This window comes from Notolabrus celidotus, chromosome 21 (assembly GCF_009762535.1).
Source record: "Notolabrus celidotus isolate fNotCel1 chromosome 21, fNotCel1.pri, whole genome shotgun sequence".
Lineage (NCBI taxonomy): Eukaryota > Metazoa > Chordata > Actinopteri > Labriformes > Labridae > Notolabrus > Notolabrus celidotus.
The window spans coordinates 13874810-13902212 of record NC_048292.1 but is presented as its reverse complement, the minus strand read 5'-3'; the positions used below and the strand labels follow the sequence as shown (position 1 = coordinate 13902212).

General features: G+C 39.8%; 1 protein-coding gene across 1 annotated transcript in view; it reads right to left on the bottom strand.

The window, feature by feature from the left end:
* Positions 1-1583: 1583 nt before the first annotated feature.
* cacna2d1a (calcium channel, voltage-dependent, alpha 2/delta subunit 1a) overlaps positions 1584-27403 on the bottom strand; it is a 139409-nt gene continuing 113589 nt past the window's right edge. The window contains exons 26-39 of the mRNA XM_034673988.1: positions 26175-26259; positions 25880-25942; positions 24006-24115; positions 23847-23915; positions 23358-23425; positions 23227-23265; positions 23062-23133; positions 18804-18956; positions 17695-17747; positions 17302-17357; positions 11871-11997; positions 11154-11266; positions 10322-10404; positions 1584-5338 (exon numbers count right to left, since the gene is read on the bottom strand). Coding sequence (XP_034529879.1) covers positions 5213-5338; positions 10322-10404; positions 11154-11266; positions 11871-11997; positions 17302-17357; positions 17695-17747; positions 18804-18956; positions 23062-23133; positions 23227-23265; positions 23358-23425; positions 23847-23915; positions 24006-24115; positions 25880-25942; positions 26175-26259 — 1217 coding nt within the window. The 3' untranslated portion in view covers positions 1584-5212. The remainder of the gene's footprint in view (positions 5339-10321; positions 10405-11153; positions 11267-11870; positions 11998-17301; positions 17358-17694; positions 17748-18803; positions 18957-23061; positions 23134-23226; positions 23266-23357; positions 23426-23846; positions 23916-24005; positions 24116-25879; positions 25943-26174; positions 26260-27403) is intronic.

The window sequence follows — 27403 nt, the reverse complement described above, 5'->3', positions numbered from 1 at the left end:
CTCACTCTAACTGAAGTTTAAGCTCATTTTTCAGGCAACCATTGATTTCTATTTACCTCTATGCAACTGAAAATTCAAACTTGAAAGAAACTCTTACTGAATCTGCAATTTTACTCGTCCACTGTATCCAAAAGAATGAATGTGTATGGGTGACTGTACTGTAGGTAGGAAAAAGACTGATCCAAGCTAGAGTCTACAGCCATGCTAGCAGCTTTGTGATGCTGTTCTCAGACACAATGTCTGATGTCAATTGCTCTGTCACTTTTTATTGGTTTTATTTTCTTTCCACTTTGTTAGTTTATATTGTTTCTATTCATTTTGATTTCTATTTTTGTTTCCTTTAATGTGTAAATCGTGTATGTGTATATATGTATGTATGTATGTATGTATGTATGTATGTATGTATGATATGTGTGTGTGTGTGTGTGTGTACATATATAAGGGATCCTTGATTGCAGAGAAAAGCGCCTTTAAATAAAATGTAGTATTAATATTAGTTTAATGTTGCTTTGAGCTTAAAGTTAAGGATGGGAGTCTTTTTGTAGCAATGGGAATTTCTCAGCAGATAATGACAACTAGGGTTGCAAAGGGGTGGAACATTTCCAGTAAATTTTCGGAAAGTTCCCGGTAAACTTCCCTGGGAAGTTAAACTGGGGAATTTTGGAAATATTCCAAATTGGAAACTTTCCATGGGAATTTATGGGACTTAACAGGGAATTGAGGGTAATTTAATGGAAAGGTATCATATCCAAGCCAAAATATTTGTTTTGATATAAGCAGAAATCCATCCAAAGTAGAAATCATCTGTGCTTCATGTGATGGAGGAATGCACAGTGCATGTAGGGGGTGTGGTCTCTATAGCCCTGCAGTAAGCAGTGTGCTATGTGCATGTGATCGAGGAATAGCATAGATGTTCAACTGTACTTGCATGAAATCTGGTTGTTTTAGTCAGGATTATGCCAAAATATATTTTCACCAACCATATTTAAGTTCCCTATTAAGAGCCAACCTTTAATTTAGTAAATTCCTGGTTTATTCCCATAAATTCACTTTAATTCCCATGGAAAGTTTCCAATTTTGAAAATTCCCGGAATTTTGCAACCCTACTGACAACCCTTTTCTTCCTCTTGATTTAGCCTGTTAGCTAACATTTGATACTTTCAGCAATAAAATGTAGGAGAGTCAAAGCTGCATTAGTCTTGTCTGGTCATAGTATAGATTAATCAACACATTTGGGCTAATCTGCAGTTGCTTTGCACATTATCTTAACAATTTCTTCATCCTTGCTTAGCGTGTTAGAAAACATTTTCTGTTTTCTGGTGTAAACATGAAGGACAGTCAAGGGTAAGTCATTGTAAGATCATGTAAATATTGTTCTAATCTGCTATAGCTAGGCACAATGTTGTAATTTCTTTTAGCTAATGTTTCCTTTTTTTTTTAGCAGGAAACATTTGGACAGTGGACGCTAATGGGAAGGCTATTATTTTTGCATGTTTACAAAATTCATGGATGATTTTGACCAGATGATGGCATCACATCAAAGGTAGATGGATTATCAAAGTTATGACAATGGATCACGAGGGTCTCATCAATCTTTCAGGTTTAATTGCACAAGATTCAAGTTATTGAGACATTTTACTCAAAACTGCAAATGCCAACTTCTTTGTGGCAAAGTTTAAAGTCAGGATACAAATCATCTAAAAACATCCTCTGGGATCTTTAAATGTTTGTGCAACATCCACCCAGCCAATCATTTTGAAGTGAATTCAGTGTGGACCAACGTGTTCGATGAATCGACTGACAAACAATACTTGTGAAGCCGCGCTGCTAGCATAGCTTAAAATCTGAACCACAACATAGTTGGTTTTAATATCAGCTGTAACATCCAGTATTAATGATTTGTAATAAGTAGCCAACATCTTGCTGAATCACTGCTACAATGTTAAAATAACACCGAGTAGTGCATTTCAATCAGGTTCCTTCTCCTGCTAACTTCGACCAGGCTGGAGCCAAATGCTGTCCCCCCAAGAGAAAGGCAGTAATAGCTGATCATACCGTATCATATCATGAACAAATGCCAGACACCCAGAATATTATGCTTCCCAACATTACACACTAAAGCAGGAGCACACAGGATATGTTTTTTTTTTAATCAGATAGTCAGCCACTACCATGCAGCACAGGGAAACCATTGAAGAGACTTACATCTGCCTTGATAAATTGCATAAATGTCATAGTACGATAATAGGTTTCTCCACAAGAGAATAAGAGAGTCCTATATGGCACTTCATATGTCTGAGTTAGTAAATGTGGAGCATAAATATCATTGTTAGTCTCAGCACACTGTACTTGTTGGACAGTTATAGTGGAAAACAGTGAGAGTAAAAAGTGCACCTTAAATTCCCCTGACATTATAATGATGGGCATTTTTCAGCACGGTATGATGTGACGGCAATAAATCTTTAAAAATTCTGTGTGAGTGAGAGAATTAAATGGTGGCGGTATTGTGGCACACAAAGATTACAATGGTTTTCTTGAATAGTTTTTACTCCCCGACAGAATGAAGCAGTTTCCTTCAAACATGTGTCAGTGTTTATACATTACACACACATAAAAAAGATGAAGTCCCTGGTTTTGTTTTGGTGTAAGTGTGGGTGTAGTTCCCCCAAACTCAGCTTTCAGTGTTGTTTTGAAAATGTTAAATACAAAAACATGTGAATTTCTTTTTTCTTTTTACAGTAAATTAGAACAAAGTGTGATGAATTTGGGGGCACTAGTAGGCAGTAAAATTGTGGTCTATACCCTTAAAGCATCTGGTATCATAAAGCAGTTTTCTGCCTTTTCAGTGAGGTACCACACATTATTTATGAATGAGTCATTAACCTGTGATTGTCAATTTTTTTCTAGGAACCAATGCACAATAAATACAAATTAAATTGCAGGATTTCCCTTTACAGCAGCGCCAAATAAACTGTTAAGTGCAACAAGTTACAACAATCACAACACTCAAGTTGTCCGCCGGATGTTGCGCTAACTACTTGCCTACTTGAGTATTCGTCAATTTTTAGTATTGTATAAATAAATAAATTAACCTAAAAAAAAACATAGTACATCTTTCTTTAAAAATCGTTTCTTCATATCGGAACAACATTTTCATTTTTAAGTTATTTAAAGCTCCTGTGAGGAGCTTTAAGTTTGTGTTGATTTTGGTGCCTTCTGTGGACAAAGCTGATTTCACACTGTGTAATTAGCATTTCTTGATTTAAAGTCTTATTCTACTCTTTTTTTTAACAGTCAAATGTAACTGTGCTATGGAACGTGAAAATTGCTCACACTTGGGGTGACACCCACCCCCCTGTTGGTGCTTTCAGACAACTCTATAGATGAAGTCATTTTTTTTAAAGGTCTTCTTTGCTTTTTTGCTTTTGCTTTTTTTAAGGTTATCGAGAGACATCAGGATGAATTTCAATCTGTTTCACAACTAGCTTAAAACTCCTCACAGTAGCTTTAATTCAGATATTATTACTCTTATCCTCATATGCTAGGTCTGATTTACTTTTAATAAGCAGCTTTAAGAATTGGTGCAGTTAAAGTCATCCTTTTTCTAAGTTTGGTGGATTTTGTTTGCTTTGAAAGATGACACAACTGAAATAAACGTGTCTACATAACATTTCCTGTAAGTTCTCACATGTCATGTATGTGTAACTAGTGGACAAAAAGGCACACAAAATGAAACAAGATGAACTGATGTTGGAGAAAATGAAATACAGCGGTAGATAAGGTTAGAAGTGAGGACTGACTGAAGTCTGCTAGGTGAGATCATACCAGTATAAGAAACTGCAAGTGGGAACCTCAGTACTGGACATAGATAGAGGTTTTCAGTCAGGATGTAAAATTTAAAAGTAAATAAAAGTCGTATAATTAACACAGTGACAGCAGTGAGTGAATACAAATGTCATGTTTTGATATTTTGCTGATGAGAATGATAAATATGAATTCTCACAACCCCAGTTCTTGTCCTGTAAAGGTGGCAACAAATCACACAGTAGCATGCCGTCCTTGCGTTTCATTTAAATAACCCAGTAAGTCATAAAACAAATGCTACCCTCCTTTCCACTCAGCGGCCACGGTCTAAAAAGCTAAAGGGTTCATCTGAGTCACACAGTCCACATGGCACTAGAGATTCTGTCCAGTGAGCATGCATAGGACACCAGCCAGGCTCACCCTGATTGGTTAATGCGCACTATGGCAACAAAGTTTTCATTGGAGCAGTCCAACAAAAAAAAGGCAGGAAATCCAAATCGTCCACAGAGTGGTTTCGATCACATCTGATGGTTGGATGATCAGCCGGAAAACCGTGCACGTAGAAGCAGGTGGCAGTTGAAGATTGAAGTTGGTGTCTGTGCATTAAAACAGCAATGATTTCCACACTGTATCTACATGAAAGAACACTGTGGCAAAAATGAAGATGCTTTATCATGAGAATCCTCTTAGAGACTGTAAAAATGTCCCGGGTAGCGCAATCAAAAATAGAAGACTACAACCACATTTTTATCAGCAACCCAACAGAGGCAAAAGAAGGGCACAAGCTTGTGGTGTAACAATTTGGCATCTGTTACTGCAATCTTAGCTGAATTCTCAACCACAAAAACAATTAACACCTAAAATCTACCCACTGCAAATCAACTCAAACCAAAGTGTTCCCCTTGCGAAGGGCAGCTCTTGTTCTGGCAGTGTTAAAAGAAAACTGCTCAGCATCTTCAATAAATAGAAAGCCCCTCTGTTGTGATTCAAATCCCTCCGATTCGATAAGGCAGTCTGATCTCTTTCATCAATGACAACAAGCCAGATAAAGTCCAGAGGTCGCCAATCAAGATGAATCTCTGGATTCCTCTAATCTTAGCTGGCAGGGACCAGTGGAGTGATGAAGGATAGGCGTAGGTCGTGTTCTCTAATCTTTCAAACGGATGTCTTCTAATATCCATTTCTTTCACACTTGGTACTTTTGAACCCGGTGAATTCACTTTAAAAATCCAATGAAAAAAAGGTATCAAAAGAATGAACTTGCAGGATGCAGGGCTCACACGTTTTCTGTTTGTTTGTCACAAGCGCTTCTCATTCGGCGTTCGTCATTTCAGTGGCATGCTGGTTGCCATTTTGCAGATAACGAAGGGAGTGAGAGATAAGAGGGTGTGTTCGAGATGTTCCGAGGTCATGACGGGATGGCTTGATGATGTCTGGAGCCGGACATAACCCAGAGCAGCACCAGCTGGAGGCCTACCATAAGCCACAGTGAGGGGCTCAGTCCGGACGCCCCTCCACAGTCAGGGTCCTCCTCCTGGTACCAAGAAGGGAGGAAAGAGGCGGAGTTACAGATGAAATCTAACACACTGAACACTTTTCAGTTGACTGTTTACAAACCCCCCCAAGAAGTTGTCCTTCATAGGGTTAGCAACCATAACAAGTCGTACCAGAACAACGCATTGATGTGTATGCTTCATAAATTAATTCAACTGCTTATTATTGTCTTTGTAACAAAGTATGATATTATTAGCATGTTAGCCTAGCTAACCATAGAAGTTCATTAGGTCAAAAGTTATGCCCCATTTGAGAAAGCCTTTTTCATAAGGGCTAGTTTGTGAAGCTAGCAAAGTATGAGCAAACACACATGACCCAATGAAGCTCTACTGGATGGCAGGTGTAACTCCACAGCCTTTAACTCTCGTGATGTAAACAGTGAGAATGTTGGATTAAAAAATAGCATTAGCTATGTTAGCTTAGCAGCCATATTAGTGTCAACACACCCTTAGTCCAAAAATGTCAAATATGGAGGCTAGGTTTTGGACCTAAGCTTCAAAATATGCCAACCTACATGCTAATTGCAGTTTAGCATGGGTCTGCAGTCGAGTTGTCATTCTTTGACTAGGTCCATTAGCATTAGCCATTTTAGGAATAACAGATAAGAAACGCCAAGCAGTTGCAGTTTTGCCAAGAAACGGCTCGGTTTAGATTATAGTTTTGAAACGTTACTTACCACTACATGTTTTGTAGCTTAGATAGCATTACCAATTCCATGTGCCATATGTAACTTATATGAAGTACAGCTTTAGCTTTAGCTTTACACACTGATTTCATAATAGCTATCAAAAGTTTGGTGGGGCTTGGCAACAGTCAACTAAAGGGATAGATAAAGGGATCGAACAAGAGGGCAGAAGGAACAGTGTTAAAATGTTTTTTTTAAATGCTTGACTGTAAAAGTTCCAAGCTCTTTTGTTCAACCAGAATTGATCAAACTTCAATGCCAGAAGAAGAACAAGGAAAGGAATGTGTTGTTCTGTTTTTAGAGAGGTAAGAGTTGAGAATCATGAGAGGCAATGTGGAAACATCTGACTGCAAATGAGTGGTGTGTTTTCCGATTTGGTTAGCTTCTGGCTACTTCAGTAATCAGCAGTCTATCTATTGAGACATGCGCTGGACTCTATTAGGTTAGACAGATAATGATAGATGGGGATGGATACAGAAAGCATGGCTGGAAGTTCAAAGACAATGAGAGACGGCGAAAATGTTGGTGAGAGACAGGAGGAGATGGAGAGGTAAGTTAAGGGGAGGTGAAAACAGATGATGGTAGAACATAAGAAAGAGTGATGAATGAGAATGATAAGGGCAAGGAAACAATGGAGAAAGAAATGAAGATGTGAAAGGAAGCAGAAACAGAGATATAAAAGAAAAGGATAAAAAGGTGAGAAGGAAAAAAACACAAATGAGCAAAAGACAGTAAGATTGGTGAAAGCGAAAGAGCAAGCGTTATGGGACTGACCCGAGACAGCACATGAACAGTGGCAGCAGTAACATGAGCAGAGAGGAAGCCAATGGGGAGCCTGCGCTCCTTCGGCACATGGCCTCATCCTAACCATCAACAGCCAATCACAGAGCAGGAAACAGAGAAAACAGAGAGAGAGAGAATCATGCAGCAAAACTCCCATAGAGTTGGCAAGAAGTTAGAAAGCAGAACATAGAGAGAAAGTTGGATTAGAAATCAGTTATACAAGATGGATGCATTTTCAGTGGAATGTGAGAGAAGGAATAAATGCATGTGTGTGTGTGTGTGTGTGTGTGTGTGTGAGCAAGACTGTGCAGGCATAAGATTTCATTCATAAGACTGACAAACTCTGACACTGGAAAAAGACTATAGAGTGAAAACAAACAGAGCATTCGAGTACAGCGGTTTCACACGCAGAGATTCAGTCCGGCTCATAAAAATGTTTGTTTAGCTTAGTTATTCAAAGTTGATTAGCAACCGGCTGTTTGCCTTTGCGTGGGAAATCTGTGCATATAAAGCTTTTGAAGAGCTGCCAGAAAACAAAACAAAAAAAGTGTCATGCACCGTTTACAGATATTAGTGATGGAAAGGTGCCATGGGTAGGACTTCCTCACTGATATATAGTTTCCATATTGTGAGCAGAGCAGAAATATTTTGGGTTCTGGTCAGTGAACTGAAATTTCAATTATTATTTTTTTTTTTTCAGTGTTTTCTAACATGTTGCTGTTGCTCCCTCTTATTTTCCAGGAAAAGTATTAAAACAGAACACGCTGTTATCTAGAGCAGGGGTTCTCAAACTTTTTGGGGCCAGGGACCCCTTATAGGTGAGAACATTTTCCAAGGACCCCTCATAATTGTAACATAGATTAAACACATGCTTACTACCATTTGCACTCTTAGACGCCTTTGGAACTATTTGAATTGTAAAACTTCACCATCTGTGTTTTCTGTCAGATGTATTCCTCGCTCTTTCCCTGGAAAAAGTCTTTAGTTTTGTCCTTATATTCTTATGTCGCTTTAGCTTGGCTGGCTTAATTTGCTTCTTAATTTAGCTAGCTTGGATTTAGCATCACTTGACAATGTGAACTGATTTAGAAATGGCTCCATGCTCACGTTACATGTGCTCAAACAAAGCTAAGTAGTGGCAGTAACAGTTGTGACCGGAGTGAAGTGTGAATGAGTGATACATGACTTGATTGATGTGAGTGTCACAGTCATATCAGTTTCTATTGGCCCAAAGTTAACTAGGGTGGGAGTAATGGGCACAATCTGCTGGTTTCATTGGTGCAAATGGTCCTCATCTGTATACATGCTGTTTTTAATGACACAGCACAATTTCAGAATTTTTTTATAATTATTACACGGACCCCCACACTATGGTTCGCGGACCCCACTTTGAGAACCACTGAACTAGAGTATACATTTGAAAACAATAACAGTGTAAAAAGGTGCTAAAAAACAACAACAGTTACCATTGAACATATTCACAGTGCTAACATTTTCCTCTATCATTGTTTTGGGTTAAAAGCTAATATTCTTTAATAATGTCATACTGTTGGAAATCATTAAATAATTATTATTTCAACACCTCTTCCTTCTATAGCGAAGACACAAAACCATGTTTCATACCACAACAACATTAATGACCCATTAGCATAAGCATTTAGCACTCTCCTAGCTAACGTAGCCATAAGGTGGGCAGTGACTGAATGCAAACATCACCTTTAAAAATGTTATAAATGAAGGGAAATAGAAACTCAATCCCCATCACTGGACAACAGCTAATGTTAGCAATGAGGATATCAGCCACTTATTTCCTAACAATAATGCACTGCTAAACATTTCCTGCTGTTTTCTGATGGTGGCTAATGTTATCAAACATCTTGTTTTATCTATCTTTACACTAGCTTGATGTCCCTTTGTAGTTTTCACTATTCAATGTTACTACAGTTGCTTATTAACTAGGAAATAGAGAAAATATATCAAAAGTACTTAGCTTAAAGCTTTTAGCTACTTCCTTGCTGACATTACTGTTAGCTAGCTTTTGTTTTGATTGAAGCAACACCATCAAAAAGTAATGTAAAAATGTAGACACCTGTTAGCTAAAAGTAATGTTAGCTAGTAAGTTGCTGAATGCTCATGTTAGCTTTAGTGTGATGGTAGCTAATGTTTTATCAAATAGGCTCCTCTGTTTTACTTAAAGTGTGTCTTAATTTATTGTTTTACTGTCAACTGCCCTTACAGTTGGTTCAAAATCAGAAAATGGTGAAATGTATATGGTTGTTGGATTCTCTATCTCAATCCAGCATTTAACCCCTAAGACACTAAGCTACATTTTTAATGTCCAACCCTGAGCTTGGTGTTGAAGGCAAATGGCTGCAACGACTGTGTTGAAGGGCTGAAAGATTTTAATTTTCTTGATGACGTTAAATTTATAAATAGATTTTTATGTCTCTAAAAAACAACAGTAAGACCACTACAGATTTATTTGTTGGTTGAACTTTTAGTTTCAATGGCCTGCTTTTTTCATTTTTCATTTGTAATAGCAAAACAAAAAGCATGAAGATTTATTTAAGCTCAGGTATAACTAGCCACACAGCACCAAACAACCATCATAGAGTCATCTGGTGACTGTTTTTGACCAATTATTGGTGCATACATCATTTACTGTAGCTGCTGAAGTCTGCTACCTGAAACCTAATTTTGGCTAACCCTGGGTTAAAGTATCTGTTGTTAAAACAACAAACAAGAATTCCAAGAAGTGTATTTTAATGACTTACAAAGTCCAATAGATAGGCCATTATTTTCTGAAATTTTTCATGAAATAATAAAAACCATAAGGAGCAAACGGGAAGAAAACTTGAATCATATACTAGGCTAACATGAACACCCAGAAGACTGAGTAAATAGAAAGACGATTTGTAACCAATAACACAACAAGTTGAGTAATGAGTCAGTGTTTTCTTTTCAGATTGTTGAGGTGTCCCAAACTAGTCAAAGTGCAGTTTTATGTAACTTTAATTACAACATATTTTGCCTCTTTAATTGCAAGTTGCTGTTTGAGTAAATTTATGTTGCAGAACATGTCATTACACCAGTGTTCAATAAATTTGGATTACACTGAGCTGTACCTTTGATAACTTAATACAGTATAGACTTTGTTGTCAAAACTATCAGAGCTAAAGAGACTGACTTAAGCTCTTTAAGCTGTAACCTTTCAAAAATGTTCCTGAGGGATAAACTCAAATGATTTAAGCATCGAAACCCCAAAACACAAGCTAGACACTTTCATTTAGAGGAATTTTCCGGTATCAGGTTGGATTTTCTGCAAATCTCTCTAATGCTTATGAGAGTTATAAAGCGGGAGAGGTTTCACTGTTCAGTGGCTTGCCAATTTCATTCATGAGACCCTACACAGAGCACCTCAACCAAACACAAATATACATTTCCATTGGTTCTCAACCGGGAGTGCTATAGATCTGGTTGATGAAAGCAACTTACATGTGCAGTGTTGTCAAAACAGGCTGCAGGCCCTTTCCTGTACCGAGGATTCTGGGCTAGTTCACAGGTATTCGGACCTTCAGCTGGAGAAGTAAAGTCAGGATCATGACCGCTTGAGAGTGTTTCTGAGTTAGCAGCAGGAAGAAAAAGTCATTTTTCAGTTGACACTTGTAGCTTTGATTACCCCAAGGAAAATGCTGAAATATTATGCTATGACAAATAAAGCAAATCAGCAGGATGTGTTATGTTACTCTCCAAATCTAGCACTTTGGGTACAATTATGCAGGGACCACAAAGTCTTAAGGCAACTTGTTACTTTTTGGATTTCATGCCTGTTGCTCAATACTTCAATGAAATGGTAGTCTTTCTCCAGCATTGTGTTTTTCCAAGAGGCTTAATCTGTAATTGACCACAGCCCTATGTTCCAGGGAACATCATAGATGTGTTTGTAAGCTGTTCAACAGACATACCCGACACTACCATCTGCCTTCCAGACACACAGAAACCCAGTTTAGAATTTTCAAATGCCATTAAGTCCAAAAATAATGAGTTGTTATTCCCAAAGCGTGATTATGAAGACGTAAATGACAAAAGAAAGAAAAGAAAAAGAAAGAAAACGAAAATAACCCCTTTTAAAAAAACTTTAAAGAAAGATGTCATTTACTGCATGTTTTCTTTCAGCTGTCAGCGGTGAGAAATCTGGTAATAGCTTTGTGTCAAAACAAGCGATTATCCCAGTTATCTTGTAAAACTAAAATTTACGAACATCTGTCTGCTGAATTAAAGTGTCATTTTCTCTGCCAGATATTAGCTGTGTTAGCTTAAAGGATACACTGCTGTTCGTCCTGTATTAACGGCTTGTTGTCACAGGACAAGCAGGTGAGTTTCCCATCAGCGATGATAAAAACCAGGTTTGTCTTGGGGAGCTTTTCTGCATGGTACATCCTGGAGAGGAGAAGACACACGAGAGACACAGGGAAACTTGTTGAGTCCAGGAAAGATGGAAGATAATATTTCATCGAGAGACATTAACATTTTACCAGGAAGCCGGGAAAAGGAGATTTTTGCTCTGCTGCTTTGCGCTAGATTGTAGTTATTCCTCATGCGTGACTAAGCAGAACTCCAGAAACCTTGCAATCTTCAACACAATGAAAAACACACTGCAGATCACTCAATCAAGTCTCCAAGGGGGGACACAAACCTGCTTTGCCAGCCCCTCCTCAAAGACCTTTACCTAAACCCACATGTCGCTGGTGCACATATGATTTTCTCTGCTTTTTTATGGCCGTCGTTAAAAAAGAAACGTGTGTGCAGCTAATGTGCAGGAACGCGCCGTGGCATGCGGGCAGGCACTCTATTAGCCGGCACAAGGGGGCCTTAAAAATAGCGTACGACACAGACACGCCAAGACGGTGGTCCAGGAGAGTGACTTGACTTCACCTTTATGGCATGTGAGTTTTTACAGCTCCTCTTTTAGTGCCACCTCTGGGGACTTCATTTGTGTCTAGTGGATGCAAATGAATCACAGGAGGGGAGTGGATATTTTTACCTGCTGCAGTTCACACAGTCTATTTCGCCTCTGAAGGACACAGTCTCAGTCTCAAAGTAGTACTGTGTTTGCTCCGTGATGCAGACCTCTTTCATCATCGCGTCTGACTGTTCCTCCTCCATCTCAGCTGTGGAAGGACACACAAGAACATATATATTAATATCTTGCACAAGATAAAGTATAAGATTGCTAAAGCTGCTGAAGAGAGGATTTGGCAGTGACTGATATTCTGCAACTTTAGTGGAGGCACAACTATCCAGGGAAAGTCTGGCATTGATAACACTGATACAAAATGCTTTTATTACAAGTCTGAGAAACAAAAAACTAAATCAGCATACATATATTTTTGGTGATCAATCATGCTGAATTACTTAGAGGGAAACCTTACTTGTTCTAGCCAAAAATAAACCCCAAGTTGTAAAGGTCTAAAAACAACCTTAAAATAGATCCCATAGCAAGGTAACAGTTTTCACCTTTGTGTATTAACCATCTGTGTTAGATACTCTATTCTGATTGGTCCAAACACCATAATAACAGTGGATAAGTCTCATGACACCAAAAACATGAGTTTCTGTCTCAGGCTGGTCTGAAGAGTTGTGATATATTGACCGTTATTGGGCACAGATGTGAGAACAGCCTGAGGAGTCACTGCGCCACAAACATCTCTGACTGGGAAAAGTGGAGCAGGATCCTACCCTGCAATCCAGGCTATGGCAGCAGAGCTGGTGAGAGCATCTCTAAGTTGCCAATCACTACAAAGAAACTTAAACCACAGTTGTGGTAGTGATAATAGCAGCAATGTTAGAAGTTGTGGTGACTTCTGTTGGCCTCATGCATGTTTAAGAGCATGCCAACGGCAGAAGAAGGAGGAGCACTGAATGAGGACAAATATGTCAACATAAAGTCCGGTTTGTCTGGTGTAATATAACTTTTGATGGAAATTTTCAGTTTAATGTGAATTGTAACAAATGAGCGTGCCAGTATTTAACTTGTGACTGTGAATTGAAGTGGAAGCCATGGAAGTGTTACCAACCGTGGAACTGGAGTGACTCATTTTAAGCTGGTTATATAAATCAATATCAAGGAATCAATATTTTGTGTCAACTTGTTGTCTTTATTTGGAAGCTGGCTAATAAGCGGGGTAATGTATAGTGACTGGGTGGATATGTGGAATAGAATATTTTCAAGGTGAGCAAAACCCCAACGTGAAATGATTTAAATCTGCATAACAACCTGCTCACTACTCATTTTCCCTTACTTTGCCAACTTAGTCTTACTAAGATCAGAGATCTAAAGAGGGACCGGACCAAAGTGGCAACTTCACAACATTCAACAACAACATCCAGACCAGGGGTGTCAAACATGCGGCCTGCAGGACGGCTTTGCAAAGTGAAAAAATTACAGAGAAGACATTAACTGCAATTTTTTTTTTAAAGGTAACAACAATTTTAAATTTGTCCTCTGGGGGTCGCATAAAATCACAGTGCTGACGGAGCGCACCTGAACAGCTCTTTATTCCTGGGACCTTTTTTCTCAAAGTGAGAAAATAGATGACTTGCTGTTTGCATAATCTGGTTGAGATTGATTAAGACTTTTTAGAGCACTATAAGATGATCCACTAACTACTAACACTAGCACTACACCCCTGCATACAACACTGTCCAACAAGCAAACTGTTGCTGCTGGAGCTGAGGGGTCCAAAATAATCAACTGTACCTTCTTCATTATTATAATCTCTGTTCTTTTGCAGAAAACATTACACTCTGTGTCAGGTGAAGGGGTATTTGGTGTGTTTGCAGCATGTTTCAGTGCTTAAAGAGTAAAATATTCATCCCACTGTGAGACTCATCATGGCGAAAAATACAACAGCTGTTTTTGTGGAAAGATAGTTCATTAAATGTGAACATTTTCAGAATGTACTTGTACTTGTTTGCACTAATGGGGAAAATGTAGAGTTGTTGTTATTTATAGGTTATTATGTTATGATTTTACTGGTCCAGCCCACTTCAGATCAACTTGGGCTGTTTGTGGCCCCTGAACTGAAATGAGTTTGACACCCCTGATCTAGACTCATACAGTCAATAGAAAAAGCATTAAACAATCAGCTTAAGAGCCTTGAACTAAATCAAATGCACATCGATTACTTGAACAAGCTTGAGCAGGTGTAAGGGAAAAGCAGTAAATGAGCATCATCAGCATAACAAGATAATGTGGACCTATGTTTGAACAGTTTGCAACCCCCAAAAAACATAGGTTTCCATCTTATGAAGGTGAAACTGTAAAATGTTGTCAAATAATTGCCTAGTCAGTATTAATTGTGTTCAAGGGTTGTGATCAGTGCAAGTCTAATATGAACCCCCTTTTTAAACAAGCTATTTGAGCTCTGTTTTTGATCCCCACCAGAGAGCACAAAGCCGGTCTCAAGCGGTCTCAGCCATGTAGAGCAAAGCTCAATAAACGTTTTTCACAACTTTTCTTGCTGGAAGCGTCTGCCTTATTCTGTGGTGGACTCGATTAATGAGCGACCCAACTTAACAGTGGAATTACAGGGTGTGAAAACCAAACGATATGCTGAAAGACACTGAAGCACTCAGTAGAGCAGAACTGCAGACTACCACTTGTGTGGTAACTCTCCACTGGATCACTGCTTCATCTAATCCTTTCACATTTTATAAAGTCATTTGATCCTTTGTTTATATGAAAACAATGACTAGTGCAGATTTATGGAAGATTTAACTAGAATTACTGTCTTTGGGGTTGAATGCTTCTGTCAACTTGTCATGTGGCAGTTTATATCCATCATTGTTTTCAACAGTGTGACAGTGTAACTGCGGTTTGGATGAGAGGAGCGGGGTGAGGGGCGAGGGACTTGTATTTGTAAACTGAAAATATTTGAAAAGTGTTTGTCACCAAAAGCAAAACAACAGTATGAGTAGGCCTGAATTCAACAGGGGAGGTCACACCACAACCGTTTACAGGACAGAGAGAGAACATCTCTCTCTCACATTTTCATTCTCTCTCGCTCTCTCTCGCTCTCTTTTTTTTTTATATTTTTTGGCCTTTTTGTCTTTATTTGATAGGACAGCTGATGAGAGACAGATAATGTGATGAATAGAGAGTGGGGGAAGACATGCAGGAAATGGTCGACCGGCCGGGAATCGAACGGGCCCAGCGACCCTTGCAACGAGGACTGTAGCCCCTGTATGTGGGGTGCTTACACTGCTAGGCCACCAGCGCCCCCTCTCGCTCCCTCTTAAAGCAAGGGGAGATAACACACTGATGGATCGCTAATGTCTTTGATGTCTTAAAGCTCCGTGTCGTGATTTCCACTCCAGAGTCATGTTTGTTTTAATGCAGGGCTGCCTGAGGGACAGATATCTGCTAGCCAGTATTGTTTTTCTGCCTTTAAACTTGCATATGTAGATGCAGTGATGAACCGTTTAGTATACAGTGGTTTTTGAAAGTTATGCTGAGATCATGCAGTGAATTCCACTATAAGTTAGATAGATACTTGAGTCATCCCCAACAGGGGAAATTCGGGTGTTCAGCAGCCTACAGTGTGTGCCAAAACATCAACAAGGCAAAGTGAATAAAATAAGTTAAAAGCTACTATCAGTAGTATTTATGAAGTGCACATTAGCAAGATCCGTTGCAAAGTCTTATCGTAGCCGGGATGAGCGACCTCCTGAACATCCCAGTCTTGCAGTGCATGGAGAGGAGTCGGTCACTGTGGCTGCTTTACTGAGCGACCAGTGTCATGCAGGGGGTGACTGCTGTTACTGAGGATGGACTTCATCATGCTCCTCATTCTGCTCTCCACCAGTTCTCCAACAGAGTCCACCCCCCTCCCCATCACTGATACACACTTCCTGACCAGTTTGTCGAGCCGGTTCCCCTCTCTTGCCGTCATGCAGTTCCCCCAGCACAACAGCAAACAAAATATAGTCAGGTCTGTGTTTAAATGCAGTGCCATAATACCTTCATTTATAAAGCGCTTTTCAAAACAAATTACAAAGCAGTAGGCAGCAATGAAGAACATATTATTACCCAGCAGAAGTATTAAAACAAGAATCAAAGCAATGAACCATAATATCAATAAAAAGCAAGTTTAAATAGTGAGTTTTTAAAAGTAATTTAAAAGACAATCATGAAATCCTCACATTCTTTACAGCTTTACACTCAGGAACATTATTCTGAAGTACTCACAGTCTCTAACAGAGTGGTGAACTTCTTCCCATCTTACTTCGGAGAGCCTCTCTGGGTTTTCCTAATATACTGTACACTGTCACACTGCTAACCTGATGCAAATTAACCCAATTAGTTTGGAGATGTCCCTCCAGGTTATTTTCTTAATGCACTACACAACGTTTCAGTGTTTTGCTGTGCCTATCACAACTTTTATGAAACATATTGTTAGCATCACATTTAAAATGAACATACATTTTTCACAAAGATGTTCATTCTCAACATTTGATATGTTGTCTATTAACTATTTTCAATTATTTTAGGGTTTCAATGATTTGCAACCATTAAACATGTAAAAAAAAGTGCGATGGACAAACAAGATAAAGAGAAAAGATTGAGCGGATGAATGAACTCATTAACACTCCCAGCCTGTGCTTGTTTACCCAAGCTTTGAAGATTATTTTTTCACTCACTTTGAACTATTTGGATTCTTTTGCTCTCACTCACCAGTAATTTTCCCGAAACAATGTCCTTGAGACTGTGCCGTCACCCTGACAACATGGATGTGAATGGAGGAGAATCTGTGGTTTTCATTAGCGTAGCATTCTTCTGAAGACAAAGTCCTCATGATTTGACTGTTAGGTCAGCTGCCATTGATCTTAACAGCAATTTCAGTGACAGATATTTCTCAAAACCTGGGAAAATTAAATAAAGATCTAATCTGTGTAGTTTAATACCAGGACCATTAAGTCAGACAATGTGAGGTTTCATGGTTTGGAATGGCTGATTCTTAAACAAGTATTATAACAACCAGATTAAAGCATAATCAGACACAGTCTTGTTATTTAGCTTTGTGTTGGATCTGTTGGTTATCAGAATAATCTAAGAGCACATTTGTACCCACAAAACACAAACACAACTTCATATTCGCACAATCCCGGTCAGCGTTGCAATATCTGAGGATAAATGAGTGTTTCAATTCTTTCAGTGACCAATATTTGTACTAACTTTGTATTCTTGGCATGCGGGGGGAGTAATGCTCTTGGATTTCTGGGTACAGAAACAGTTTGAAAACAGTGTGCTCAACATCTTTTAAAGCCTTGTCAAAGCAGCTAAAACGTATCATTTTCTTTCCATAATGAGGCCCCCAATGTGTGCTCTCCTGGGCTAGCTTAGCATTACAAAAACCTTTATTAAAACCTCAAATTTCTACCCTGCTGTTTGTATCAAACTGACAGGAACTCACCTGCGTCCAGGAAATTGGGGAATGTGATGCTGACCAGTAACTGTTGCAGAATTGACCTGGGAGGAGAAAGAAACAAAAAAAAAACCAAAGGATGAAAAAATGCCTGGATTCATTGGAACATAATGTACAATAAATATTCTGTGTAAATGCTAATGCAACGATAAATCAAGGGAAGATTTTTTGGAATGCGTACTGTCCTGGGAACAATTCAGCTGTTAAACAGATGCTATGTGTCCATTTTGTAGGAACAAATCCTGGCCTGCTTTCCATTACATTGTGAGCTTAAGGGCTTATATTGCAGGATTTTATAGAATATATTTTTCTATTAATCATTCCAACACAAAGCCAACAATACTGTAATACTGTAAAAAAACTCTAATAAAAGGGACTCACCAGGCTGCAGCTGTCGCCCACCATCCAACACTCAGAATATCTGCGATTGTGGGCTGGTTTAGGAACAAAGAAAATGAGAATTAATGCAAAAAAAGAGACAAATCTGAACATCCTGCTTGTAGACTGTCTAGTTTGGCCATGCGGAAGGTCCAAGTGGAGTTTCTGAAAATGTCTTCCCCTTTCAGAGGAAATTAGAACACAATCCGTCTTAACAGATGGGAGAATACATAAATATGTAAACAAGGAGCCAGTGAGAAAACAAAGCAGCACACGGTTTGAATCAAAGGCCCAACATGCTGCTCTGATTAGGGTTAGCATGCGAGGGCCTTGTTTTAGTGAATCACTGCTGCATCCTTTCTCTTCATTTCACCGGTGTGTTTAGTCATCGCGGAGTCTTAACTAACCGTGTTGCTGCGGACGGCATCTTTGATCTGATGATATCTACACCTTTCATCTTACCTTGGTCACACTGGCCAGTTGTAAACAGTCAGAGTTAAAGTCGGGAAATTATATGGCTCCAATTTTCTTGGGGATTTTTTTACCATTCCAATACCTAAATATAACCTCTTTCTTGTGGTTAAACCTCTACCTACGCCTTCCAGCTTCCAATAGAGATTCATCTGACTTAGTGAAACATCCACGGGTGTGTTCGCGTCTTATCACTCACAGCTGAAGTGACGAAAAACAGCGCCTCTTTCTACACCACTCGCCGTGTTAGCCAAGCACGCTAGACCACCTAATCCTGTAACTGTTGCAGCAACTCCCACTCAAACGCTTTCACCATACCCTCTGCTTCCCTTCTCATCTACTCCATCCAGATTTATGGCTCCCTGGTGTGTGGTGGTTTTTGCGTGTGTGTGTGTGTGTGTGTGTGTGTGCAAGTGTCTGACCATTTGGAAGTGTGCGAGCAAGAGAGCAGGTTTGGCAACAAATAGCATGCATGTGTCCTTGCATCTGTCCATGAGCTAATGGAGGGAAATGTACTGAATATATATGGATATGAAATGTGTGAACATGTAAGTGTGGGCGTGCACATGTGGGTGGCTTCATGTGTGTGTTTTGAGCATGGTGGGTTGTGTGTGAAACGGTCTCTGGCTTATGTAACTCACCACGTAGACGGAACGCAGGCCTGCAGCCGTCTTGCTCTCCCTCTTGGGGTCACAGAGCGACTGGTAGTCGAAGGTCTTCTTAAAGGTGAACAGGGATGAGTTGACAAGGTTCTTCATGAGGATCGGGTCGATGGCACCAAAGAAGCGGCCGATCTAAGAGCAAGGAGATGAGAAGATGAATCACTACACCACTTATACCCCACTTTCCCCATCCATTGTTTGAAGCTGTTGCTTGATTTGATAGTGGCCTGTTTTAAGAGAGTTTAAAGATCTGGGTTATGCTGTGTCATAATGTGCTTTCGTGTTGACCGTTCCAAAACACTTGACAATAAGAGAGAACAAAGAACCGATACCTCATGAACCTGGGAGCTCAGGACAGCTGAAGGTTTGGGGGCCATTGTTCTAGACTTTTAAAGAAGCTTTGAGTTCATAACTAACTAAACAAAGTTAAGAAGAGGACTCCAAAAATGTCTGCCTTATTGTTTTCTTGCACAGAGTGACGTTTGGATGAGCAACTTTAAGGATAGCAACCTTAATATGAAGCAAAAGCTTTTATTTTATTAGCTCAGCTACTTACCCATCTGCTTTAAAAACTTGATTCTGATTGGTCGAAACCCAATAACAACAGTGATTCATTCTCAACAGCAAAAGTGACTCAAGGGCAAGCGTCAAACTCCGGTCTCAAACTATGAAGCCAATGTGATGTGCTAAAAACTGCAATTCATTGAGAATCCACTTGAGGCTGGCTGCAGAAACACCGGGAACCACATGGACGCCAATTAAAAAAAAGACGATCTTTGCAGCATTAATAAACATGTTTACAGCCTGGTTCAAAAAACGAGTGTAGTCTGGATAGCTCATTTCTCTATCGGCACACACTGTATTACTGAGATTACGAGTCTTCCAAAGAGAGGCACAGCTGACTTGATTGGCAGGCAGGAACACTGAAGCTGTTGGCTAGGAGGCTCAAAGCCCGCCTCTTTATGTCACAATCACTCGACAGCAGCAATATGGCTGCTGTCGACATTTGACCTCAAAACAACGCTTCAGAAACAGATGGGTAACGTCACGGATAGTACCTCTATATTTTATACAGTCTATGGTTTGAAGGTGTGTCACCTTTAAAGCTCAGTGAAAAAAAACAGTTGAATGAGGACTGAAATATCAACGGAAATATGCAGATGTCCTGTTTCCTTTGATTAACATTAACTTCAATGGAAATGTTCACTTTGATGTGAATTCGTGCCACAAGGAGGCTGATAAGATTCCGTGGCCTTTGATGAGTGACTGACTATAGAGGAATTATTTTTAAGCTGAATAAAAAATTCATTTTGAAGTCTTTTAAATCATTTTTAGATCCCAATTTGTGTTCATGTATTTAGTTGGTAGCCTTGGAATAAGCAGGGTCATGTAAAGTGAACAGGGGGTTATGCAAATTAGAATCCCGACAGGGGGAGCAGGACTGTGACGTGAAGCAAAGGGGTCAACATACATTTGTTGTGTATTAGAAACAGCTTATTGTTTAGTGGAACACATTTCACTGTGGACCCACCCTTTGGTCATTAATACACCAGTGTGTGGCTAAATGCACAGAGAATGTTCATGGTAAATTTACACACGCACACACACATTCACACACTCAGTAAATCACAGTCGAACCAGGATGATGGACTTCAGTATAATCTGATTAACACAGTCCACCAGGCGGCCATAAATTTTCACGAAGAGGAAGCAGTTTGTCTCAGCATTTTAAGGTGTGACACGACTGCGTGCATGGGAGAGTTTAAGTGCTTGTGTATTCAGGAGGGAGTGCGCACAATACTCATCTATGTATGTATGTGTGTGTGTGCGTGTGTGTGTGTGTGGTAAAGAGGCGGACATGTGGTGCATGTATGTGCTCGAGGAAATTCAAACTATCCCTTTCCTTCCACTTTGTGAGGTCACTGTTAACAAGCCGTCCTTCACACGTCCATTCCTCTTTCGTCTAACAGCCAAAGGATGTATAAATCTTCCAATCTATAAGGTAAAATGAGCCCTCTCTCCTTCCCCCTGTGCAATAACACAAATAATGAATTAACAGTCACAGCCCTGTTGGCTGCAGACTCCCTCGAGGGTTTCGGAGAAAGAAAAGGAACGCGCTAAAGAGAGGAAGACATAAAGCGGGAGGGAAAGCGAGCAGCTTACAGAGAGAGGGAGAAACTTTGCTCCTGTAGGAAATATGATTGAGGGCACACAGCCTTCTCTAAACAAAGCCTCGGGCCCCGCGGGTTTTAGTGCTGCTGCCAAACTTCAGAGGGCGACTGATTTATCCAGCGCACACCCAGCTCTGATTAGCAAGGAGCCGGGGCAGCACCAAAAAACGTATACTCAGGCGACAGCAGGATCCTGGACTTAGCCTTTAGCATATGTGTATGTACTGTATAAGCTAACCACATTTGTTGGTGTGTGCATCTGTTAGTGATAGGAAAAGATGGATCCCACTGTGTTTGAACGAGTGTTAATAGTTTGGGTTGGGTTGGCAAATCGTCACTGGAGAACCGTTTAAACTGATCAATGTTAAATTCTACAAAACCTGTAGGACAAACTGGACTGTATTTTGTAAATGAACGATTTAAAAATGACATCTGCGCTCTCTTTAAACTCTATGTACTTTATAGTCTTCATGCAGAATAAACTCTATTTCAAATGCTGATGTTTATATTGGTACTTTGTCAAAGAAAAATTAACTCAAAGCAAATTTTAAGTCTCTCTTTGATATAAAGTGCATAACGCTTTGACCCCTTGATTTCTCTGGAATAGTATAAGCTCAGATAAATTAATTTGCCAACAAAAGCTTCTTAGTGTGTGTGGGGAAAAAATAATCACAACAGTATGGGGAATTCATATTGGATGATTTTAAAACTTTCCTGGTATTGATTTATTTCAGTTTATGGCAACATCCGTTTCCACTAAATCTGACCAACATGAGCCAAAAAGCAGCTGAAAGAAAAATGGCAGACAAGCCCAAAAACATGAAGAGATACAGCCTCTACCATTAGCTGAGCTGGAGGTAGCCTCTTGAGCTCACTTTCAGTCTCTTCTTGAGATCTTAACATTGTTTTCCGTAGGTCCCCTCTTTGATCTCTCTATGATGTTCCTTGTTGTCGGTTTCCTTGATCTAACAGGGTTTTGAACCTGTGATCTTCAGTTCACAGGTGGGCAGTGATGACCAGAATGCTACAGGCTCTGCTTTTTTTAAGAAAGTCTGTCTTGTGGGGTGCTCACACCAAACTCATATTAAATCATTCTCGCAAGTAAATAACATGTAAAGTCAATGTAAACAGGATTACACGTGAGTCCTTGTTGGGTAGCCAGAATGACGCAAATTGGGCGAATGAATGAATTTGCGAGAGTTTAAAATCTGAACTCCAGCGAATCATTAGCCCTGCGATATCGCATATCCTCCAGTGACATATGATGTGACGTACGTATCTGTGGTGGCTCATTCATCTGGAATATATAGGACTGATTATGTCTCTGTAGTGTTGTAGTCAAGACCACATTAACCGATACCAAGACATGTCCGAGACCAGAGTGCACCGGGACCAAGACAAGATCAAGACATTTAGGGATTGAGACCGAGTCAAGACCAAGACCAAAGCAGGGCAAGACAGAGACAAGGCCAAGACCATATATATCAATGAAAAATCATCATGAGAGTAAACAAAATAAAAGACTTCTGTTTATTTTATTGAAGTTTGCTTTAAATATAATAAAAAAAACAAAACAAGGTTTGGTTTTGTCTTTGTTGCCTTTCTTTTGACTCCTTAAGTTTTGTTTTTTCTCTTATCACAGTAATGACATGGACACCGAGTGCATCAGTGGTGGTCTCGACTGGTCTTGATATAAAATATGGAGTCCGCCCAGTCCAAGACCGAGACAAGACCAAGTGAAAATGCTTTTGATTCCAGTTGATTCCGGTCCCGAGACCGAGACCTGAAATAAGCGGCCTTGAGACCGGTCTCAAATACTACAACACTATATCTCTGTACGGATTCCCCGAACTTTGTGACAGTACCTACTTTTTATAGGATTAGGAATAAACTGAAGCCCACTTGAGGAATGTGAGTGAGGAGGTCTGATTATCTGGTAAATTGTGGAAGCCTTTTGCCTGTCACTTGATTCTACTTGGTTGTACTGGGAAGTTAGCACTGCCTCCTTTAGCATAATTGGCTTCCATATTCAATGTAGTCGGGTTTGCGTAAAAACGTAGCCCCACCTTTTCAATATCGTCCTCTTGATTGGTCATCACCAGGAAGCCCCCGTCATCCAGAATGACACAATCTATATTCTGAAATCACACAGAGATTCTAATCAGTGTTTTATGTTCATGAATCGTGACCATACAGAACATGGAAAAAACACAATCAATCAAACCTCCTACCTTATCATTCCGCAGACAGCCACAGAGCTCATCGTTGCACTGAAAACCAAACAAAGAGTAACAGAAAGTCAAGGTCTGAATCAACTCTGTGACTCAACATGTGGGTGTCGTGCACGTAAAAATCTACTCACATTCAACTTCTGTGTGATATTGATGAAGCGCTCCATCCACATGCTAATGTCCAGCTTCACGCCAACCACTGCGATCAAACACAAAAGCCAGACATCCTCGATCATGTCAGACCTCTGCATCAACTTTACTCTCTGAACTTAGTAAATCCAAACTTGGCCAAGGATCACAGGAGACCAGACGACTTGATGTGTGGCTGGTGTGTGCGTATGTTTGTGTGTGTATGTCAAAGGGAGAGGGGGAAATAGACAAATGACAAGTAGCAGTGTGTAAAAAAATGCTGTGTGTCTGAAAATGTAGAGGAATGAACAGGGTTGAGGCTATAAGGTGGGGCTAATGTAGGTGAGTAAATCAGACTCACAGCGGTAAGTGTACGTTTGTTTATATGGAGGTGGTAGACTGAGAAAGCTGACTTCAACTTCAGAGGTACAGACATGTAAAACAAACCGTGTCTCTCTTTTGTCGGTGCGTGAGAGTGTGTGTGTCCTCACCAGCTGGTTTGAGTGTGATGCCATCAATGTCCAGGTTCACTGCTCTGCTTACCAGAAGTGATTCACTTGCTGTGAGAAGAGGAGGAAAAATTGATCATTGTACGCGTACAAAACACTGAGACACAAAACACAAACATATTATAAGTCTGAATTACTCACTATTATCTTTCCTAGTGTAGGGCGTAAACATGTAAAGTTCATTTTCCAAGCTTCTCTTGTAGAAACTTGACTCATACGTCTCTGCATCTTCTGTCCAGTCCAGCCCAGCACTGTGGAACACAAATAAAGCAACACAGGTAAACACATGTTTTCAAATTTTCATGAAGATAAATGACATGACTGGAAACTATATCTGTAATCTCTGTTTCTTTATGAAATAAAGTCTAACTGATTCATCCAATACTTTAAAGCCCCTTCTGTATGGCCTGGGATCTTTTTGATTAATCTAAACTGCACACTAAGGCCAACCTTGTCTGATGACTTAACACATCTGACTGATCTAGCACCAGTGATTCCACATCATGATATAAGCTATCTCAAGGGCCTGTGTCCACTAACAGCATCTTTTGTGCTTGCAGCGACCATGACTTTAATTTCAGTGTTTATCACAGGTGTTTACTGTTGCTTGAATTGTCTCATGGCACCTCTGCTTCCTTGACTATTCTAGTCTCTCTATGCTTTATATTTTCTTCTATTCAAGAAATTTTAAACCAGGGGTGTCAAGCATGCGGCCCGCAGGCCAAAACCGGCCCGCCAGAGGTTCCAATCCAGCCCACAGAACGACTTTGCAAAATAAAAAATTACAGGGAAACATTAACTGCAATTTTTCAATAAAAGTAACTACTATTTCAGATTTGTCTATCACAGCAGTGTCAGTGCTTAAAGAGTAAAATATTTGGCCCACTATGAGACGCATCATGGTGAAAAATTCAACAGCAGTTTTTGTAGAAAGATAGTTCATTAAATGTGAACATTTTCAGAATGTACTTGTACTTTTTTTGCACTAAAACAAAGGGGGAAATTTAGGTTTGTGGTTATTTATAGGCTATTATGTTATGATTTTACTGGTCCGGCCCACTTCAGATCAACCAGAAATGATTGTATAATATTTTGAATTTCATGCTATGTTGTCCCTTTCCACATATGGTAGTTAAGTCACTGCAGTATCTTTCTACTTCCCGCTTCTGTGGCGATACCATAGGGCTTTTAAACTGAACATTTCAGTTAATTAAAGTCCCAGTTGGCTCAGTTGAAGTCAAAAGTAATATGTACTTTGTGTCCAACATAATTAAAATACCAAATATCCCAGAAGTACTTTGAGCTAGCACCTATGAGCTAAGCTACAAAGGCAGCTAAATCAAGAAACTGGTAAGATTTGCTTTATACCATCAATATTGAGTCAAAAACAGTTTAGCAATGCAAAATAATGGAATTTATAAACGTGTGATTAACAATATATTTAATCTCAATTTACTATTGAAATTCAGCGACTAATTGTGATTGGCAAAATTAAACATTTAACAGCCCTACTCGGTGACATGTCTGTCTTTTCTACATAACAACCACTGGTTATTGTACGGGATAGTGTTTGGAGAGGCAGTACTTCAATGAACACCTCTGATGGTCATGGTGTTTGGATGGTGGCTTCGAAGTAACTTTAGGAGTCTAATTCCCATTGGAAGAATTCCAGTCATTGTTGACAAGATGAATACTCCTTGATGGATGATTTACAGTGGAAACATTGCATCTACAAGGTTTTGGAAATTAGAAAAGGGAAGAAAGAGCTAGGGCCATAGAGAAATTGCCATGTGGCCACCTTTGCTTCACCTGCAACCTTGCCTACAATTCTGACAAGCGTCTACAGATGGATGATCGTTCAATTCCCTTTTATTTGTAGACTATAAAGCATCCATGGATAAACTGCAGCTCGCTCAGGAAACCTTGTTTTTTTCTTTATCCGGTAATCCCAAACATATTTACTTCATTTCAATGCTCTTAAATCCATTCCCTGTCCATATGAACTTGATCAGTACCTCTTTGGGAAGACTCGAGTGATCCCTCCATCAGTGGCAACAAATCTGGCCAAGACACCATTCCTGACAAGCAGAGCAGATAAAGCTATAAAACATACAGTAACAAAAATCTGGAATGTGCTTCACATCTGCATGACATTTATTGGTGATGCTGAAATACCTAAACCATCTGTATTGAGTTTTTCCACTTAGACATTCATTACCAAACATATCAAATAATTGAAGCCACACTCCAAGTTTGTCTACCATTCATTCAATCGATGGTAGCGCTGGAAAAAATCTGGAGTTCACTCACTGCAACTCGTTATCTTTCCAATTCTTGACCAGCTCTGAGGTGATGCCAGCATCCAAAAGCAATCTGTTCACCAGCTCCACATTACCTAAACAGCAAAACATCACAGAAGACTCCAGCATGTTAGCCTTGAACAACATTTGTGCGTCGACTGATTAATCCAGCATTGCAAAAGTAATTGATTAACAATTCAGTCTTTGATCAGCTTTGTGTTTTTTTATCTTAAAAAATGGGGATACCCTATTTGTTGTTTCAGACGTGGCCTGGAAAGAGTGTGTAACAGGACTCAGCTGGAATATATGGGATACATTCCAGAGGAGCATCCAGGAGCCAGAATGTAATGCATAGTAATGTGAGTGAAAGAAGAGCTGCAAAAAGGTAACCAAATAGGAAGAAAAAAAACATATGTTCCACAGTGGTCGTCTCGTGAAGGCTTCCAGGATGAATTGCAAATTGATTGCAACATGTGACAAAGCTTGGTCTGATATACAGCTAAACTTAGAAGGAGATAAAGTCCATATGAAAGCAAATTTGAGGAAACAGAATGGGAACAAGCTGACAGACTGACTGATGAGTTTAAGGCCTTGTGAAAGCAGACATTCAGTTTCATTTCATGATGACAACAACTGGGTAAACACTTGTGATGAGGTCAGGTGTACAGAGGATGCTTGGTCCTCAAAGGTGCTACATTTTTTTCCACCTTTTATAACGTCTAACAAAACCACATACAAGCCGCTCGCCAATTCGTTGGCATTGCCCACCACTTTGAACTCTCCAGCAACCTGCTCCGCTCCATTAACATCGAGACTCGTCGATATAGTCCCGTCACCTTTTCCCCACCTTTATGACACACCACACACATCAGAGAAAAACAGCTGGTGCAACACTTTACCCCCACCATGCACCAACTCCCCCTCTCTTTGAGCGGTGGTTTTCATTAGGGGTTCTTTATTGAAGGCAGCCCAGGAATTCCTAATGTACTTCAACTTCTGCGCCACTGCAGTGGCTTAACCAAGGAAAGCGTGTAACGATACTCAAGCTGCCAACAGTCCACATGGGTCTAACTTTTACTTCTCCCTCTAAACTCCCAGTGGACTCCATTAAAGTAGCAGCTAATAGTGGAGTAAGTAATAATTCAATTGGGTGAAAAGTTTTATTGGATTGGTTTTGTCAGGATGTTTGAGCTTGGTTTGCAAACTTAAATCGTCAAGATGTACTTCTATTAAAACCCT